At 48.5% G+C, this 20,175-nt stretch overlaps 1 protein-coding gene across 2 annotated transcripts in view; it reads right to left on the minus strand.

Annotated features, from left to right (window-relative positions):
* Positions 1-20,175, minus strand: part of CYP46A1 (cytochrome P450 family 46 subfamily A member 1) — a 34,378-nt gene that overhangs the window by 7,080 nt on the left and 7,123 nt on the right. For both annotated transcript variants that reach the window (XM_060003313.1, XM_060003314.1), the window contains 8 exons: positions 19,754-19,835; positions 13,127-13,200; positions 12,569-12,655; positions 6,448-6,586; positions 5,652-5,762; positions 3,908-4,058; positions 3,668-3,730; positions 1,533-1,605 (listed from right to left, as the gene is read on the minus strand). In XM_060003313.1, coding sequence (XP_059859296.1) covers positions 1,533-1,605; positions 3,668-3,730; positions 3,908-4,058; positions 5,652-5,762; positions 6,448-6,586; positions 12,569-12,655; positions 13,127-13,200; positions 19,754-19,835 — 780 coding nt within the window. The remainder of the gene's footprint in view (positions 1-1,532; positions 1,606-3,667; positions 3,731-3,907; positions 4,059-5,651; positions 5,763-6,447; positions 6,587-12,568; positions 12,656-13,126; positions 13,201-19,753; positions 19,836-20,175) is intronic.

Consider the following 20,175-nt stretch of genomic DNA (forward strand, 5'->3'; position numbering starts at 1 on the left):
ATGAACCTTGAGGACATTATGCTGAGTGAAACAAGCCAAACAAAAAGGACAAATACACTATGATTCCGCTCATATGAGGTCCCGGGAGGAGGCAGATTTCTGGAGACAGGAAGTTGAATGGTGGTTGCCAGGGGCTGGAGGGAGACAGGGAGTGAGGAGTTAGTGTTTAACAGGGACGATTTCCGTTTGGGATGCTGAAATGTTCTGGGGATGGATGGTGGTGAAGGATGGTGGTGATGGGTCCACAACAGTGAGAATGTACTTAATGCCACTGAACTATACACTTGAACATGGTTTAAATGGTAAAGTTTATTATATATATGATATTATATATGATATATATATGATATACATATATACACATAGACACAATATTAAAAAAAGAACTTGGGAAGAGGTTGCAAAACTGTGGGGCAATGTTGTGCTAATATACTTGGCAAAATTCAGTAATTAATCATGAACTGTCACTGGGTGGGGGGGGCACACAGGTGGATTCATCATTATAATCATTATTTTAACTTTTCTGCTTTTTTCCAAATTTTTAATAAATACTATTACGTATTTTTAAACACCCATAAGCTACAGTTGACCCTTGCACAACACAGGAGTTGGGGCACCGACCCTCTGCACAGTCAAAAATCCGAGTATAACTTTACAGTTGGCCCTCCGTGGCCGTGGTTCCACATCCACGGATTCAACCAACTGCGGGTCGTGTGGTGCTGTAGCAGGTGTTTAGTGGAAAATATCCAGGTGTAAGTGGACCCGCACGGTTCAAACCCTTGTCGTTCAAGGGCCAACGGCGTTATATTCTCAGGCAATCGTTCAGTCTGCCCTTTCCTGCTGGTGATGACAACCGCTGCTCTGATGGACCCTTCCCCATGTCCGCGGAGGTCCCACCCCCAAGCCTGTCGGCGGTATTTGCAGAGCGCTCTTACATTTAGCTCAGCCCATCTGTGCCACAGTCCTTGAGGGACACTGTTTGTATTTAAGGAAACCAATGGCCCAGCTCAAATGCCATCTCCCCAGCGATGCCCTCCTTTGTCTTGCCAGCTGCAGACAAGCGCTCCCTCAGCACTTTGCTTGGAATTCTGTTCAGTCCTCAGTGCCAGCCCCTGGCCAGGCCCTGAGTACATCTTGGGAGGGAAAGAGCCACGGCCCTGCCCTCTTGGAGCTTCTGGTTTCATGACTGAAATAGACTCAAAGCAAACAGTCCCAGGAGAAAAGGCATCTGTGAGCTGGGGGGAGGCTAGGAGGGGAAACAGTGTGGGTGCTTCAGGGGTCTAAGAAGGCCTCTGAGGAGGGGGAAGAGGAAGGGGGAGGAGGACGAGGGGGAATTCTCCAGGAGAAAAACAGGAAGAGGAGCTTCTAGAAGTAGGAGCGGCATGTGCAAAGACCCTGGGGTGAAGGGAGGCAGGACACATTGGAGGGGGCTCAGCCGTGGGAGACGGGAGCAGGTGGTCCCCTAGGAATAAGACATCAGATAAACCCCTTCACCAACGTCAAGGGGAGCCCCCCATCTCCCCTCCTCGTACCTCGCCAAGATCTCCGGCTGGCGCGACAGCTCCATCACCGTGAATGCCAGGTGATTGGCAGAGGTCTCGTGACCTGCAGGAAAGGAGGAGAGCGGAGGCTCCACGAAGCCTACGGGGCTGCCGCTGTCCCAGCCTGCCTGGCCTCTGAGACCCCAAGCCCCTGGCGGTAGTTCAAGCCCTCACTTCTCCCCCTTGGCTGAGCCAGACGTACGGATACGAGGGAGACGCCTGTCCACCTCCGCGTTCCTGGTGCCACCTATGTTGTCAAAGAAATGGCCTTCGCCCCATGCATCCGTGTCTCACACCCTAAAAGCCCCTTGCTCCAACCATCCTTGTGCCTTGCCTGGCCTGGAGGGATATTCGTCCCCATTTTGCAGAAGAGCAAGCTGAGGCTGAGAGGAATGTGTCCCTCTTCGATCACACAGCAGGAGGAACAGAGCTAGGACTCAAGTCAAGCACAGCTTTCAAGCCCAAAGCCCATGAAGCTGCGGGCACCAGCCCCTGAGGTCTGGAGACGGTGCATCTCCTGTCACGGGGACCGACCTCCCAGGTGCAGAGGGCTGATTCTGGGTTCCGGCAGGATCTGGTCAAGTTGACAGCATCAACCCCACCCCCACCCCGGTTGGCCAGGGAGGGAGCCGAGTTGCACCACTCTCCTCTAAAGGGGTAGGGAGCTTAACAGGTGGCAACCACTGCCAGCCAGGGGGCCCCAGGGGCTGCTCGAATACAAGAGAAGGGCCTACACCTTCCAGCAAGTAGGTGCTGGGAAGGAGGTCCAGCTGCTTCCAGGGCTGGAATGTGGGCAAGTCACGGCCAGGGGACCCCAGAGGGGAGGCCGGGCAGGGGAATCAGAAGTGGCCGGAAGTCCCAGCCTGGCCCTGGCTATGCATTGCCAGCAGTGACTCAGTTTCCTCAAAGGACAATGGGAGGAGAGACGCAGCTGTCCTCTCCCCGGCCCCTTGCGGTAGGGGCACAGGGCTCGTGGTAGGCTGCGAGGGGACGTGAGGGAAGTTATTAAACCCCAGCTGGAAGGCTGGATGGACATCTCCATTTTACAGATGAGGAAACTGAGGCCCAGGCTACAGAGCCGGCCTATGGAAGAACCACACCCCGGACTCGGGCCCCTGGCTCACAGCATGAAGACCAGCCAGCCTTCATTCGGCAAGCTCTTTATCACATGCAGAAGATGGTGCCCTGAAGTCCTGCTCCAGCCCTACTGCTCCAGGTCTCCTGGGCTATCTGCGAATGTGACCCCCACCTGGAGGGCCCTCTTCCACGCCGTCCACATGGCAGACCCCCTCCCCCTTCGTGACCCTCTCGCAGGGGAGGCAGGCTTCCTCCTCTGAAAATCCACTGCCCAGCAAGGCAATTCTGTCTCTCTGTCCACCTCCACAATCAGACTATGAAGTATCCCTCCTCTTGTTCATCTCTGTCTTCCCTGTGCCTGGTCTTCGTTCATCTCACCCGATCTTTATGAGTACCTACGGCACTGGGCCCTGGGAATACACAGGTGAGCAAAACAACATAACCCCCGGTTCACCGAGCACGCAATGTGCTGGGGGAGACAGACCTTAGCGAACTACGCCGATAAACATACAACTTAACACTGTGAGACGTGTGGGCAGAGGGGAGCTCTGGGCGCCATGGGGAGCTTCTAACTGGGGCCTGATGAGTCTGGGCAATCCCTGAGGGCTTCCGTGAGGTAGAGACACCTAAGGGATTGCTGAAGGGTGAGGAGAAGTTTTCCAGGTGAAGGATAGCGCTCAAGAAATATTTGATGAGCAAATGAATAAGGTCGCTTAGCACATCTTCCGGTGCTAGTGTACGGAAGGTCTCGGCATAAATTTTGAGTGAGGCAGAGACTTGAATTCAAGTGGTCAACCTCTCCTGAGCCCAAAAAGGCAGCTTCACAAATCCTCACGATCGCCAGCTCCAGAAGCAGGTGGGAGGCCACGAAGGCAGCCTCCTGGGCCTCGCCAAGCTAAGAGAGAGGGCATCTGCTCCCCTCACTCCAGCCCCCCAGTTCCACTGCAGAACTCTGCTCAGACTGTCTAAGAAAATCTCTGAGCCAGGGTTTAAGCCATCCACGGTCCCCTTCACTCCTGCAAAGCTCTGAACCTTTGGTGGCTACAAACCAGCAATGAAGAAGGTGACGAAGTTGTCCAGCAGAATCTCGTCGTCCTGGGCCCCCTCTTCAGCTGAAAGACAAGGCGGGTCTCAGAGCCCCAGGAGGAGATGCCGCCTGGGACACTAAGAATCCTGGTCTCCTCCCCACTCCCCGCTCCCCTAGAGCCAGACAGAACCAGCTGGAGTCAACTGATGGGGGGCACCCTCGTTGCCTGGCCCTCCCAAGGCCCTCGAGGGAGCCCTGGCACCTTTGAGAATCTGTGTGAGGATGTCAGCAGGCACGTCCTCCCCCCTCTGCAGGGCCTCCCGGCGGCGCTGGACACAGTCCTTGCCAACCTGACGCAGGAAACGCACGCTCTCCCGGACCTCGCGAAGCTGCTTCCACTTCCCCGGCATAAACTGAATGAGAGTTCCAGCTCAGCGTGGTGGACTGGACACACACTTTCCCTCTCCCCTGTCCCCCCAACTCCAAAATGACTTCAGAAATCCACAGTGGCACCGGCAAGCTGGGAGGGTGGAAGAATGTGAGAACATTCTAGAAAAGACCAAGTAGCCAGGAGACTTTATCAGAATGATGGGCTATGGGGAATTCTCTGGCGGTCCAGTGGTTAGGGCACTTTCACTGCCGGGGCCCCGGGTTCGATCCCTGGTCTGGCAACTAAGGTGCCGCAAGCCATGTGGCCCAAGCCCGAGCACTGGTTTCCCCTTCCTGCCCCAAATCCCTAGAAATGATGGGAAAGACGCCTTAAAGTATCCACAGAGCGCTGGAAAATAAGAAGGGATTCCTGAAGGATGGAGGCAATTAGGATCACATCGAAGGAGGAAACTTCAGCCAGAGGGAAGCAGAGCGAAATTAACTGCTGAAAAGGTGCGGTGGCATCAGGGGACTCTAAGCTCAGAGTCTGAAGTCCCAGCGTACAGAAGGGGGCCCTGAGCGTCTGTCTGGGAATCAACTCAAGTACTGTAGCGGAGCAGGACTCCATGGGGTCTTCCCAGAACAGACACCCCCACCCCCATGTCCTCCGCCTGCCTCTTGTCTGTAGAAAAACCTTAGCCTCCTAGGCCTTCCCCGAGTTCCAAAGAGTGAATTTAATCAGAGAAGGGGAAAATGCAGAAAGAAAGGAAAACAGTCCAGCAAGACAACATAATAGTTTAACAATTAAACAAAATCAAGAATCTTTAGTTCCTCCTCAAGGGCTACAGAGAATATTCTGAGCCATGTCCTTTGAGCTGTTTTCCAGATACTGAAGCCCCCACCAGGTGGAAGAAGTTAACTGTATGCTGCGCACCAGCACGGAGACCCCAGACTGGTTGGAACCAGAAGGTTGTTGATGTTGACTCCCGATTACCTCACCACCAAGTTATCAGAAGATTGTCCACAAGCTAATCACATACCCACACCCTCCCTCCACCCCAAACACCCCCCCCCCCCCCCCCGTCTTTAAAAACCTTTCCCTGAAAGCCTTCAGGGAGTTTGGGCCTTTTAAGCCCCAGCTGCCTAGACTCCTTGCTTGGGGCCCTGCGATAAATGCTGCGCTTTCCCTCACCACAACCCAGTATCAATATATTGGCTTTACTGCGCGTGGGCAAGCAGACCCAAGTTTGGTTTGGTAACAGTGCCACCTTTCCCCCTTCTTCTTCCTTCATGCCTGGAACAAGGAGGCGATAGCTGGATCTGCAGCAGCCATCTTATAACAATGAGGTGATGTGCTAGAGACAGTGGAACAGAAAGACAGAAAAATCCAGGAATATCTGACATTGTGGGGTCAGCACTGCCGTCCTGCTTCAGGATCATTTCACACGAGAGAAAGATTTACTCCTAATTTACTTAAACCACTTCTATTTTCAGCCCCTACTTTAGGGGATGTATGCAAATCCTAACTGATTTGCAAGTCACTTCAGACATATCAGAGCTCAAAACCCATTCTGAAAAACATCACAGGAGGAAGTTCTCCAGCAAATGAGGACAAGACAAGCTACGATGGCAGGTACCTTTGCCAGAGTGTTTCGGGATGCACTGATGCCCTCCAGGATCAGTTTCACTTTCCGGGACAGAGGCTTCTGGGCACCCAGCAGCATGCTGGTCTCCATCCCAAAAGCTGCCTGGGGGAGAGAGAACGGCAAGGTCATACGTGGGTGATGGGAGGACTGAAGACCCAGGGCAGAGCCTGAGCTAAGGGTTGTGTGCACCATGTCATCGACTCCTTCGACAACCCATGATATTCCCGAACGTGTGGGATGTGGTAGGATTAAGTGGCACATAGTAGCCACTCAACAAACCTTGGCTTCCTTCCCCTGAAATGCAGCCTTCCTTGTGTGTCTCTTTCACACCCAGTTTCCCAGTGAATTGTTGAATGGTGACGACTTCACTCACTGCGCCTGAACTCCATCCTTAACCTGGGTTGGGGGTTATCTGGGCCACTGCTGAGACAGCCAGGGTGAAAAGTCAAGCAATACCCCATGGGGGCTGCTGAGGGGGAGGTAGGCTTGGGCTGGGAGTCAGGCAGACCTGAGATCCAGTCCTAGTCCTGCCACTGACCAGCCAAAGGCCTGTCTCCGCATCTCTTTGTGTCCATTTCTAGAGAATGAGTTAGGTAGCTCCAACCTCACACTGTTGTTTTAAAAGTTCGAGGAGATAAAACAGATGACCCCCCCAGCCCAGAGAAGGGGCAGCTTATATGTGGAGAAGTGGGGAGGGGGGAGGGAAGCAAGCAGGAAAGAGGGAGGGAAGAAGTGCTCTCTGCCCGTGTGGCCCTCCCCACGGCCCACTCTGCCATCCTCCCATCACCTTGGCCAGGATGTCCATGGTGGTGCAGGTCAGCATATCCTGCATGGACACTGGAGTCTGCCCATCCGCCTTGGCTTCCAGAATCTCCACCAGCTGCTCCGCTTTCTCATTGAATGTTTCCATCAAGCTAACCAAGGAGCTGAGGAAACAGCACAGACATCAGCAGCCACTGGGACCAGCCCAGGGCTGCGGACATCCTGTGCCCCCCTTTCTGAAGGGAGACCAGTGTGCAGAGTGGAGGTGGGGGCCCCTCCCAGCCTTTCTGGTCTCCCCTTAAGACCCAGCTCACAGGATGGGGCTGCAGTAATCAAACTAAGCCTTGGATTTCACCAGCCCCCTCCATTCAGGATGGCCACTGTCCCTTTACCCTTGTTTTAATGGTTTCATGGGTCCTCTGTTTGCCACTTGGCCCTTCAACTCCAACCCCAAAGAGACATGGCAATGTAGAAACTCCAGAAGACAGTGGGAAGGAAGGGAAGAAAGGCCTCTGGGGCCTCTTAGAGTCCATGAAGTTTCCCCTCCAACCTCTTGGTTGCACTGCCCACTCTCCTTACCTGCCCTGCCTGGGGCCACCATCTGCAGCCTTTTGTTATCCCATTTCACTCTCTGTCCTTGAGCAATCATAGTGCCCAACCCTACACAGAAGTGAGTCCTCTGACCCAGAGCTCCCAACCCACAGCGCCCCCGTCCCGGGACAGCTACCTGGCTTGTCTGCCTGGCATACAGCTTAGAAAGAGGTATGGAAGGATGTGCTCCAAACTCACAAAAATGGTATCCCTGAGGGAGTGGAAAGGGGGGAACTTGTCCCTTTGTACATTACATATTTCTGGATTTTTACAAAGAGAAAGTGCTGCTTTTGAAATTAAAAGTCATTTTTAATGTTAGCAATCTGGGTAAAGGGTATAAGGGTGTTTTTTTTCTCCTATTCTTATTCTTGAAACTTACCTAGAAATTTGAAATTATTTCCAAATAAGAGGTTTTAAAAAACAGTAAAGAGAGCAAATTGGGGAAGAGAAAAAAAAAAGTAACTTTTTTAATTAGGAAAGACTATCCACTCTTCGTTGCCGATCAGCCAGCCCTGCTCTGTTTCCCAGCTCTAGCGCAGGCCCCAGCATCTGTCTGGTCACTGCTGCTCCCACCCCATGCTGGCTGCATGTCTTGTTCTCTGTGGCCCAGGCATATAATGAAAGCACCACTCGAATCTGGTCCCTTGCCCACCTAAAATGCTTTGAAGCACCCTGTTGTGAGGGAGGGTAAATCCTCACCTGGGCCCAGGAGGCTGTCTGCTCTCGTTCATTCCCGCCTGCAGCCCTGCTTTCCTGTTACAATGACCTGTTATCTTCTCCAAAGCCCAATGCTCCTTCCCTTCTCAGGGCCTTTGTGCATGTTGTCCCCTCTGCCTGAGCTGTCTCCCCTCCCACCCTCCATCCCTATGCCTCATAACACCTTAACATCTGCCCTCTCTCCAGGTGGACACCCAAATGCCACATCCTCAGGGAAATGTCTCTTAAGCCTAAGTAGTCCCAATATATGCTCCCATAGTACCCTTGACTTCTTTTCATAACACTTACATGGTTTGCAAGTATATATTTATTTGCAAGATTCTTTGTAGTTGTCTTTTTTTTTAAAAAAAAATCACATTCAAATTGACTATTTGGATCCCATGCGCTGGTTACCACACCAGTACTGAATCCCTTGCAGCTACTGCAGATACAAAATATCGGACTGGGGCTTCTCTGGTGATGCAGTGGTTGAGAGTCCGCCTGCAGATGCAGGGGAAACGGGTTCGTGCCCCGGTCCGGGAGGATCCCACATGCCGCGGAGCGGCTGGGCCCGTGAGCCATGGCCGCTGAGCCTGCGCGTCCGGAGCCTGTGCTCCGCAGCGGGAGAGGCCACAGCAGTGAGAGGCCCGTGTACCGAAAAAAATATATATATATCGGACTGGAATGTTAGCGGTACAGTAAAATCCCAACCCCTTGTCTTTTTTTTTTTTTTTTTTTTGCTTTTTTTTTTGCGGTACGCGGGCCTCTCACTGCTGTGGCCTCTCCCGTTGCAGAGCACAGGCTCCGGACGCGCAGGCTCAGTGGCCATGGCTCACAGGCCCAGCGGCTCTGCGGCATGTGGGATCCTCCCGGACCGGGGCATGAACCCGCGTCCCCTGCATCGGCAGGCGGACTCTCAACCACTGCGCCACCAGGGAAGCCCCTTTTTGCATTTTTTAAAACGTCTTTATTAGAGTACAATTGCTTTACAATGGTGTGTTAGTTTCTGCTTTATGACCAAGTGAATCAGCTATACATATACACATGTTCCCATAACTCCTCCCTCTTGCGTCTCCCTCCCACCCTCCCTATCCCACTCCTCTAGGTGGTCACAAAACACCGAGCTGCTCTCCCCGTGCGATGCGGCTGCTTCCCACTGGCTGTCTAGTTTACATTTCCTTGTCTTCTATGGAATGATTGGGACCAAGATTATCAGTAAAATTAACATCTAGAAAAGCAGAAACTGGCAGTTCATTATCACGATTTTATTAAAAGTATATAATGATGTTCTCTGTGGATAACGGCTGGAGGTGAAACTCACCAGTGGTTCCTATTTTTTTCCTCAGTAGTGAATTCGGATTAACCAGGGGTCACTGACACTTTCATAAACACAGGAATCTCCCAAAGCTTCTTTCATGCAACTCTGTGAATTTTGCATTTCCAGTAAAATAGTCATCGCTTAGCTGGCTACCTTATTGTGAAACTAAAAAATAAGATAATATATGTGGTGATGGTTGCACAACAATGTGGATGTACTTAGTACCACTGAACTGTACACCTGGAAACGCGCAAGATTGTACATTTTATGTTATGTGTATCTTACCACAATTTAAAATTTTTTAAATAAAAATGTGAAAGCACTTAATAAAATGTAAAGTGCCGTTCAAACGTGAGGTTCGGGGGCTTCCCTGGTGGCGCAGCGGTTGAGAGTCCGCCTGCCGATGCAGGGGACGCGGGTTCGTGCCCCGGTCCGGGAAGATCCCACGTGCCGCGGAGCGGCTGGGCCCGTGAGCCATGGCCGCTGAGCCTGCGCGTCCGGAGCCCGTGCTCCGCAACGGGAGAGGCCACAACAGTGAGAGGCCCGCGTACCGCAAAAAAACAAAAAAACGTGAGGTTCAGTGTAATGGAGAGGGTCAACCAAAACAGTGCTGCTGGTATTTATATCATGAGCACTATGGGCGGCCGTCTGGTTAGAATCTATGTCCTCCCATAACCTCAAAGCTTCCTGAGGGTGGGACCACGTCACCTTGGTTGGCCTTCATAACCCTGGCACTTGGCACAAGTATTCATTAAATAAATGCCTCCTTCTAGTCTATTCCTTTTATCATTCCTGGCAACTTTCCAGTAAGACCAAGACCGCTCCACGTATTCATTCTATGGACATTCCTGGAGGGCTTGTGAAGTGCCTGGTGCCGTGCTGGGTGCAGGGGTCCAGGAACAGGGTACATCTTCTGCCTTCACGGACCCGAGGTCTAGTGAGGGAGGCAGATTGAATGAGAATCTTTGCAGTGGATGTGACAAGAGCCATCATGGAGACATGAACTCAGTCTTGGAAAGTCAGGAAACAGTTCCCCAAAGCAGTGACATCTTAGCTGGGTATCAAAGGAGTCAGAGGAATTTCCTGGGGTAGCACGGAAGGCAGAGAGAATGGCAGCAACACAGGCAGAGATGCCAGAAAGAGCCCAGCGTTTCCAGAAAGGTGGAGACGAGAGGGTCCAAATGTTGGAAGGGTCTCAGGGGCAGACTAAGGGGGAGTGAGGTCTGACCTTCATCTTTCAGATCATAGGGAGCCATTGAAGGCTTCAGGACAGAGGAGAGATGTGGTCAGATCTGAGTTTCAGCAAGATCTCTCCAGGGCGGTCAGGTGGATGCATTGGAGGAGGGAGACAGGAGGCGGGGAGGCCAGGGAGGAGGCTGTGATGAAAGTCTAGGTGAAAATGTTTATACGGTTGTCCACAGACTACATACAAAACAGTAACTTCACAGTGGAGAAGCCTGGAGGCTCCCTTAACCAAGAGAGCAGTTAACATCTCCAACAATGAGACAGATCAACACATGCTTCCAGATAACAATGCCCTAAGGAGGATACAACATTACTCCTGGGCCATTCCTGCCAAAAAAGGCACAACCTGAGTGTAATTGAACAGAAATAGCAGACAAACAAAACTGAAGGATGTTCTAGGAAATCGGCCTGTAATCTTAAGGTCAAGAAATTTAAGGAAAGACTAAAAACTGTTCTAGAATGAAGGAGGCTAAAGAGATATGGTAACTGGTACTTCCCTGGTAGCGCAGTGGTTAAGAATCCACCTGCCAATGCAGCAGATGTGGGTTCGAGCCCTGGTCTGGGAAGATCCCACATGTCGTGGAGCAACTAAGCCCGTGGGCCACAACTACTGAGCCTGCTCTCTAGAGCCCATGAGCCACAACTGCTGAGCCCACGCACCAAAACTACTGAGCCTGCGCTCTACAGCCCACAGGCCACAACTACTGAGCCCGTGTGCCACAACTACTGAAGCCCATGGGCTTAGAGCCCGTGCTCTGCAGAAAGAGAAGGCATTGCAATAAGAAGCGCACGCACCGCAGCAAAGATTAGCCCCCGCTCGCCGCAACTAGAGAAAAGCCTGCGTGCAGCAACGAACACCCAATGCAGCCAAAAATAAATGAATTAATTTAATTAAATTACTTAAAATAAAAATAAATAAATAAAGAGATACGGTAACTAAACCTGACACATGGACCTGGGTTGGATTCTAGACAAGAATACCAAAAGCTGTCATTACACAAGTGACAAAATTTGAATATGGATTAGATAACAGTATTGGATTAATGTTAAATGTCCTCATTTTGATAACTGAACTGCAGTCATGTAAAAGAATGTCCATGATCATAGGAAATACACACAGAAGCATTTAAGGGAAGAGATTACAATGTCTCCAACTTACTCTCAAATAACTTAAAACACACGCACTATGCAAAAATGTATATATACACATACACAGAGAAAATTATAAATATATTTATATATCCACATAAAGAAGAAATGACAAAACATATGGTGATTTAAACGATAAACAATTAAGTGGATCTGGGTAAAAGATAGACAGAAGTCCCTTAGACTATTCTGACAATTTTTCTGTAAATTTGAAATTATATCAAAATAAAAGATTATCTTCCTCAAAGTGTTAAACATAGAATTACCATATGACCCAGCAATCTCATTACTATATACCCAAGGGAAATATATCCACCCAAAAATGTTGATAGCAGCATTATTCGCAATAGCCACAAAGTAAAAACAACTTAAATGTCCATCAACTGACGAATGGAAAATTAAATGTGGTATGTTCACACAACGGAATCTCATTTGGTAATAATAAAGAATGAAGTTCTGACACATGCTATAATGTGGATGAGCCTTGAACATATTATGCTAAGTGAAATAAACCAGGCATAAAAGAAATGTTGTATGATTCCATTTATAAGAAATGTATAGAATATGAAAACCCATAGAGACAGAAATTAAATTAGTGGTTGTCAGAAGCTGCAGGCATTGCCAGGAAATAAGGAGTGACTGATTTGGGGGGTGATGAAAATGTTTTAAAATCAACCGTGGTAATGGTTGTACACGTTTGTGAATATACTGAAAACCATTGAATTGTACCTGTAAATGGGTGAATTGTATAGTATTTGAATTATATCTCATGAAAACAGCTATTTTAGAAATAAAATGTTACCAAAAAATGAAAACTATAATCAATGAAAAAGCCCAGACAAGGAGTGATAAAGTCTGAGCCAAGGGAGCTGCTGGGGGACAGGGACCCCACGCCTCCAGGCATCGTGGTCATTCAGCTCCTGACGCTCACAGGCTACTTGGGGGCCTCTCAGACGCCCACCCCGCTGGCTGTCTCGGTCTCTTTTTGACCAGGAATGCCGTGTCCTTCCTTCCTCCCTTCAGCCTGGGTGAAGGTGAAGCCCCTTCCAATGAAGGCTTGCCCTTGCCAAGCCCACCCAGGCTGGCAGCCCAGCACCGCCTCTGAGCAACCAGCCATGACCCCAGGCCTGTCTGCGGCCACACTCACCTCCGGCTGAAGGCCAGGTCCATGACCCTCCGCTGTTTGTGCCAGCGTTCATAGTCGCATTCGGACACTAAGCCTTGGCCGAACAGCCTGCGGAAGAGACAAACGCTTGATGTGAGCAACGGGGTGAAGGAATGAGAATTGACTGCCTGACGGGGTCGGGTCACCTTTTGGGGTGATGAAGATGTTCTAGAACCAGACAATGGTGATGGTTGCACCACACGGCGAATGTAACAATGCCACTGAATTGTAATTCCAATGCGGTCAAAACGGTGAATTTTATGTGATGTGAATTTTACCGTAATACATACATACATACATGAGGGTGATTGTGTGCCCCGACCTCAGTGCCCCCTGCATTCCCACCTGCCATCCGGAGGGGAAAGGACGAGAAGGAAGGTGCTGGTGACAAGAGCGGTGACCACCACAGATGGCCCCTGTTGTGCGCTCGGCAGCCAGGGTATTGGGACTTAATGCTACATCCAAAACTCTGGACCCTGTGAACCCTCCACTTGCAGCCAGAGGCTCTCCTGGCCTCGCCCCAGACACCTCGCATCTTACCTCTCACCAAACACAGTCTGGATCGCGTGGTACATCTTGGAGTCCTTGTTGTACTTGGTTGACATCAGGAACTTCTAAACATCCCCAGAAAAACAACATGAGCTTGTGCACCCATGAGAAGCTGCAGAAGACTCAGCAGTTTTCTTGTCTCTTACGAAACACATCTCCAAATAATCACCCTGAGCTGAGGGCCAGCTACGGCGTGGACGCTCATATGAGTGACCTCACCTACTCCCTCCGGAAGTCCTGTCTTTCAGGGATGAGGAAAGCGGGGCACAGAGCGGTGAAGTGATTTTTTCCAGTGGTCACACAGCTGGGGACTGATGCAGGGTGGCTTCCTCACTCCCATGCCCACACTCAGGAGCCCACACCACGCCACCTTCCAAAGTGGCAACAAGAAAAGGCCTGGGCTGCTCTGAAACCAGAGTGGGGAAGGGGAGAAGCCTGGTGGGAGGGCTTCTAGGACACAGGAGAGACATTCAGCACAGATTCAGTGTTGTTAGTGCCAACCCAGCCGTGGAAGTCAAGGAAGGCTTCCTGGAGGAAGGGCCCACTTCCTCACCAAGAGCGGGAGGGTAGCAACAGTAACATTAGCTAGCAGCTTTTGAGGCAGCACAGCCCAGGGGTTGACAGCTCAGGCTGTGGGTTCCACTGGCTTAAATCTGAATCTGGCTCAAATATTTCACTCTACCACTTGCCAACTCTATGACCCTGGGTGAGTTACTCACCTCCTCTGCCCCTGTTTCCTTATTTTACAAGATGGGATTCGGGAGAGTACCTGCCTGGTGGGGTTGCTGTGAAGAGAAAATTGTTTCTACGTGAAAAGTGCAGAGAATGGCACCTGGCACACAGCAGGTGCCCCACGAATGCCAAATGCACACCAGCGCCCTAGAGCTCATTTAATGCCCAATCAACCCTAAGACGTGGGTGGTATTTTTATGCTCATCGTACATCTAGGTGAAAAACGGAAGTTTAAAACTGGCCCAGGGTCGCCACATGGTAAATGGTGGACACAGGATTTGAATGCAGGCAATTTGCTGTGGGGGCGAGGGGAGAGAAAGCTGTGATACAGGCAGGAGAACCCCTGTCACATGGTGGTGCATTCAGGCAGAGGAGTGGAGGTGTGGAGGCGGGGGAGGGGCAGCAGCAGGAGGGCTGGAGAGGCTGCTGGGCCAGACAGACCCCCCAAGCCTGCCCTGCGGGACACTTGGCTTTACCCTGTGGGCACTGGGACGCAGTAAGGTGACATCTCTGCTATCCATTAAACCCAGGGGCTGCTGGTGACTGTGGACTCAGCTCCTGGGAATCTAAGCCAAATTTTCAGCTCAAAGGAAGCCCCAGAAATGTTGACTTCAGCTCACAAGCCACATCCCGGGGACCCCACCCCTACCCCCAAACTGTCATTTGTAAACCAAGTTCTGTCACTATCCTACGCCCGCTGGTTTCCTCTTCTGCAAAAAGACCTTGGCAGTAAAGGCCCACCTCCCAGGCCCTACTCAAATACCTCTGAGTAGTCCAAGGTCTGTGCCAGCCCTTCCCAACCTGAACTGAGGAGCACCCCCTGAGGCAGAACAGCCTCAGCACAGTCTCTGACCAGGGTCCCCACAGCCTGCTGTCCCTGGAACCACAGATCCTTTGTTTGGCCCAGTGAGCTGGGCTCTGGGACCTGAGGGATGCACAGGGAACCCCCAGCACCTTGCTGCCTTCTCCTGTTGCCCATCTGACAGTGCACTTCTGCCCATGGAGGAGTAACTGCTAGGCACTTTCCCTCCGGCCATAAACAGCCAGAAAAATAAGCAAAAATGATGCAATGTCTGCTTTTAGACAGTGGGCAGTGAACCATGACAGAAGGAAAAGGGAAAAAAAAAAAAAAAAAAGACAAGAGCCCTACAATATAGGAGCCCTACAGCTTTCTGCCCAGAGGCAATTTTAGGACAAAGGCACTTAGAGAATAAACTCAAATACAGCCCAGCAGGCTTTCCAAATTGATAAGACAGAGGTCAGAGTCCAGGCAGGCCAGAAAAGCCTAGAATTTGTAGGGCAGAGGACTCAAGAGGAGGGAGCTATGCAGAGAAGGAGGTCCTGTGCAGAAATCTGCACAGGGATCCCCTGTATGTTTGTATAACTACCAATCTGGGCATGTGTAGAGTGAAACTCCACAAGACCAGGTAAAAAACTTCTGGGGAAAGGAGAGTTACTGGGTAACTATAGGCTAAACAATTCTCAGAGCTCAAACAAGCTCAGAATTGTTCAAGTCCCCATTGGCCACAGTTAAACCTCAGACACAAGGCCTTTATTAGAGTCCTCAGAAGAGTTACTCCTTAGTCGTGGGGCTAAACTAGCTCTAGAGTAAAAGCCTACACTTGATCAACCCTCAAAAGCCTTAAAGCAACCTGGAGAGGATCGAAGTGATCTGCCAGAATGAAGTCCAGCACTCTTTAAAGGAGTAAAACAGAACTGAGCACTCAGCAATGTACAAGTCACAATGTCCATTGTGCAGCATAAAATCACTAGACATGCCAAAGAGCAGGAAAATCTGACCTATAACCAAGCCTAGAAATAATGGAGATGATGGAATTCATAGACAAGAACTTTAACACATTTATTACAATTTTACAAATATGCTCAAGGAACCCACATATCCAAGAAGTTCAAAGAATCCTACATAGAATTAACACAAAGAAAGGCACACCAAGGTGGATCATAATCAAATTTCTGAGCCCAGTGATAAAGAGAAATTCTTAAAAGTAAACAGAGATGAAGTGATATAATATTATTTGAAGATAGATTGATATAAGTTAAAGATTATCCTATGAATCCTAGGACAACCACAAAGAGAGAGAAAGAGGCTAATAAGACAATAGTGGATATAAAATGGAATACTAAAACATACTCAATCTAAAAGGCAGGAAAGGAGGAAAAGGGAACAAAAAACAGGTGGATCAAATAGAAAACAAACAACAGCATGGTATATTTAAACTTAACCACATCAATAATTACATTAAATGTAAATGACCTAAGCATTCCAATTAAAAGGTAGAGATTTTCAGATTGGCTGAAACAGCAAAACTCCACTATATGCTATCTATAAGAAACCCACTTGAAATATAAAATTCCAGATAGGTTAAAAGTAAAAGGATAGGGCTTCCCTAGTGGCACAGTGGTTAAGGGTGCACCTGCCAATTCAGGGGATGGGGGTTCGAGCCCTGGTCCGGGAGGATCCCACATACCACGGAGCAACTAAGCAACTAAGTAGTTGTGTGCCACAACTATTGAGCCTGCGGTCTAGAGCCCACGAGCCAGAACTGCTGAGCCTGCATGCCACAACTACTGAAGCCCGCATGCCTAGAGCCTGTGCTCTGCAACAAGAGAAGCCACCACAATAAGCACACACACCTCAATGAAGAGTAGCCCCCACTTGCTGCAACTAGAGAAAACCCACGTGCAGCAACAAAGATCCAGCACACCCAAGAATAAATAAGTGAAATAAATTTTTAAAAATAAATAATAATAAAAAGTAAAAGGATAGAGGGAATTCCCTGGCAGTCCAGTGGTTAGGACTCTGCGCTTCCACTGTAGGGGGCATGGGTTCGATCCCTGGTCGGGGAACTAACATCCTGCATGCCCCATGGCATGGCCAAAAAGAAAGGAAAAGGATAGAAAAAGATATGCCATGAAACACTAAACATAAGACAGCTGGAGTGGCTATATTAATACCAAACAAAATATACTTCAGGAAGTGGAATACTACCAAGGAAAAAGGGGAAATTTCTAAAGATAAAGGGATCAACTCATCACAAAGATATAACTTTGCTTAATGTGTACACACCTGGTAACTCAACTACAAAATACATGAATCAAAATTGATAGAACTGAGAGTATAAATAGACAATTCCATGATGGGGTTAGAGAGTTTAACACTCCTCTCTCAGTAGAGAATAATTTACTTTCTGCATGCTAGAACATGTAGAAAGTAAATTAGTAATGATTTAGAAGATTCAAACAACACTATCAACCAACTTCACCTAACTGACATTTCTAAAACACTCCAACAATTACAGAACATATGTTTTTTTTTAAGTGCTCACAAACGTTCACAAATATAGACCATATACTAGGCCATACAACAAGCTTCAATTAATTTTAAAGGATTGAAATCATGAAGAACACTTTCTCTGACCTTACAGAATTAAATTAGAAATCAATAAAAGAAAAATATCTGGAACATCTTATAATACTTAGAAATTGAATAACACACGTTTAAATAATCCATGGTTCAAAGAAGTAATCACAAGGGAATTAAGAAATTATTTGAAACTGAATGAAAATAAAAGCACAACATATTGAAATGTGTGGTATATTTGTGCTAAAGTAGGGCTTACAGGGAAACGTAAAGCTTTAAATGCCTATATTAGAAAGGAAACAAAATCTAAAATCAATTATCTAAGCTATCACCTTAAAAAATTAGAACAAGAACCAACTGAAAGTGAGTAGAGGAAGGAAATAAAAAAGAGCAGAAATTGGGGCTTCCCTGGTGGCGCAGTGGTTGAGAGTCCGCCTGCCGATGCAGGGGATGCGGGTTCGTGCCCCGGTCTGGGAGGATCCCATGTGCCGCGGAGCGGCTGGGCCCGTGAGCCATGGCCGCTGGGCCTGCACGTCCGGAGCCTGTGCTCCGCAACAGGAGAGGCCACAACAGTGAGGCCCGCGTACCGCAAAAAAAAAAAAAGAGCAGAAATCAATAAAATGGGAAACAAACAATGGAGAAAACCAATAAAACCAAAGATGGGTCTTTGAAAAGATGGATATGATTGAAAAACCTCTTGCCAGCTTGTTCAATAAGATAAAAGAAAACCCAAATTACTGTTCTCAGGAATGAAAGAGGAGACATTTCCAGAGATCCAGTAGACATGATAAAGATAATAAATAAATATTGTGGACAACTTTTTATCAGTAATTTCAACAATTTAGCAGAAATTCCTTGAAAGATACAAAACTCAAGAAAAAATAGAAAATCTTAATAACCATATATCAACTTTAAAAATTGACTGCATAATTTAAAGAAAACAAAAACACCTCCCTCAAAGAAAATGCCAAGCCCAGATGGCTTCACTGGTAAATTCTATCAAACATTAAAGGAAGAAAAAACACTACTCCTATACAAACTCTTTCAGAAAACAGAGGAGAGGGAACATTTCCCAACTCATCTTATGAGGCCTATTAACCTGATCCCAAAGCCAGGGATCAAGAGAAGAAAAAATATAGAAACAAAAATTCTTAACAAAAGATGAGCAAATCGTATCCATGTATCCAGGAACAAATTGTATCATGACCAGGAAGTGCTGATTTAACACTTAAATGCTAAGCAATGTAATTCATCATATTAATATATGTCTTTCAAGTTCTTATCTCATTGAGCATCATGAAGGCCTTGTGTATGGTTTTTGGTAGCATGCTTTAAAAAGTCTTAAGGCATGTGTCTGTATTTGCAATGAAACTTTTTAAAAATAAAATGACTTTTAACATCCTGTTAGAGACACCATGGTCATTCAACTTGTCTTGTGATCTAGACCCCAAGCTGTATTTTATCCCCCTTAGTGTCACCACAGCCACTGCCTCAGCAGAGCATCATCCCCGCACATCAGCTCAGTACCCACCGTGAGAATCACAGCACAATCGTTTATTGAGCACTTGCTGTGTGCCACGCGTGGGCTAGATGGTTCACACACATTATTTCAGTTCCATTCTTTTTTAAATTTTATTTTATTGGGGTATAGTTTTTTACAATGTTGTATTAGTTTCTACTGTACAGCGAAGTGGAGTTCCCTGTGCTACGCAGCAGGTTCTTGTTAGTTATCTATTTTATACATATTAGTGTATATATATGTCAATCCCAATCTCCCAATTCATCAGTTCCATTCTTATAAGCACCTGTAAGAGAGGCATCATCCCTATTTTACAGACGAGGAAATTATGGCTCAGAGTGAAACAGTAATTTGTCCAAGGTTCCATAGCCAGTTGGTGGCAGAGCCCAGATTTAAGCCCAGTTCTGCCAACTGGCCATTCTTAGTACTTACATGGCAGACACCAGCCTGCACATATTATAGGCCAACTAATGCTGCCTGTCTCTGTTTCCTCACCTCTAAAATGGGGACTAATAAGAGTCCCTACCCCTCTGTGGATTAAATGGGTTAATAATTGTGAAGCACATAGAAAAGTGCATGTTGAAGCATCTTTTGACCCTTTATTTGTTAAATAAATGGATCAATATTTAGTTCCCATCATAGTCTTCAAAGAAAGGGGTTATAATCCCACCTCGCAGATGAAGGAACTCTAAGAGAGGTGAACTGCCAGACACGTGTGCACCAGCTGGGTAAAACTCCCAACCCAGAAGAGTCTAACAATAACTCACTGTCCACATCAAACAGCCCTGCTTTTAGGAGGCCCCCAACCCCACTGCCAAAAAGTGGGTGGTTAGAGGGAAAGATGCTGTTCCCTTCAGGATCCTTGGGAAACCAGCCCAAATGCACGTGACTCTGGAACGTTTCTCCCACAGTCCCTGGGGTAGACTTTCATGCACCCATCCCGGGGAGGAGGAGGGCTCCCCTCGGAAACCACTCTGTCTCCTACCTTGACCGACTCGGGGCTCGTGACGATGACCGAGGTTTTGTGGAAGACATTGACCCGCACGACAGGTCCGTACTTCTTAGCCCTGGGAACCAAAGTGATGCAAAGGAGGCTGTCAGCTACCAGAGATGTGAATGTCATCAGATCAGCCCAGGCTCAGCTGGAGAAACAGGGCATCCCATCCCTGGGGGTGGGGAGGGGGGGGCAGGTCTCAGCAGGGGTCGGGGCCAAGGTTCTGCCTTGCTGCTGACTCACTGCTGAGTCACATCCCCCACTGCCCTCAGTCTCCAAATCCATGAAATAGGGTCGCTACCCTCCTCCTTTGCCCCAAAAGGTTGTGCTGGGAATCAAGCAATATCACATCTCTGAAAAGTGTAAAGCACCACCCTAAACAATGACTGTTACCTAGTCACACCCCCACCCAA

The sequence above is a fragment of the Delphinus delphis genome, chromosome 2 (assembly GCF_949987515.2).
Source record: "Delphinus delphis chromosome 2, mDelDel1.2, whole genome shotgun sequence".
Taxonomy (NCBI): domain Eukaryota; kingdom Metazoa; phylum Chordata; class Mammalia; order Artiodactyla; family Delphinidae; genus Delphinus; species Delphinus delphis.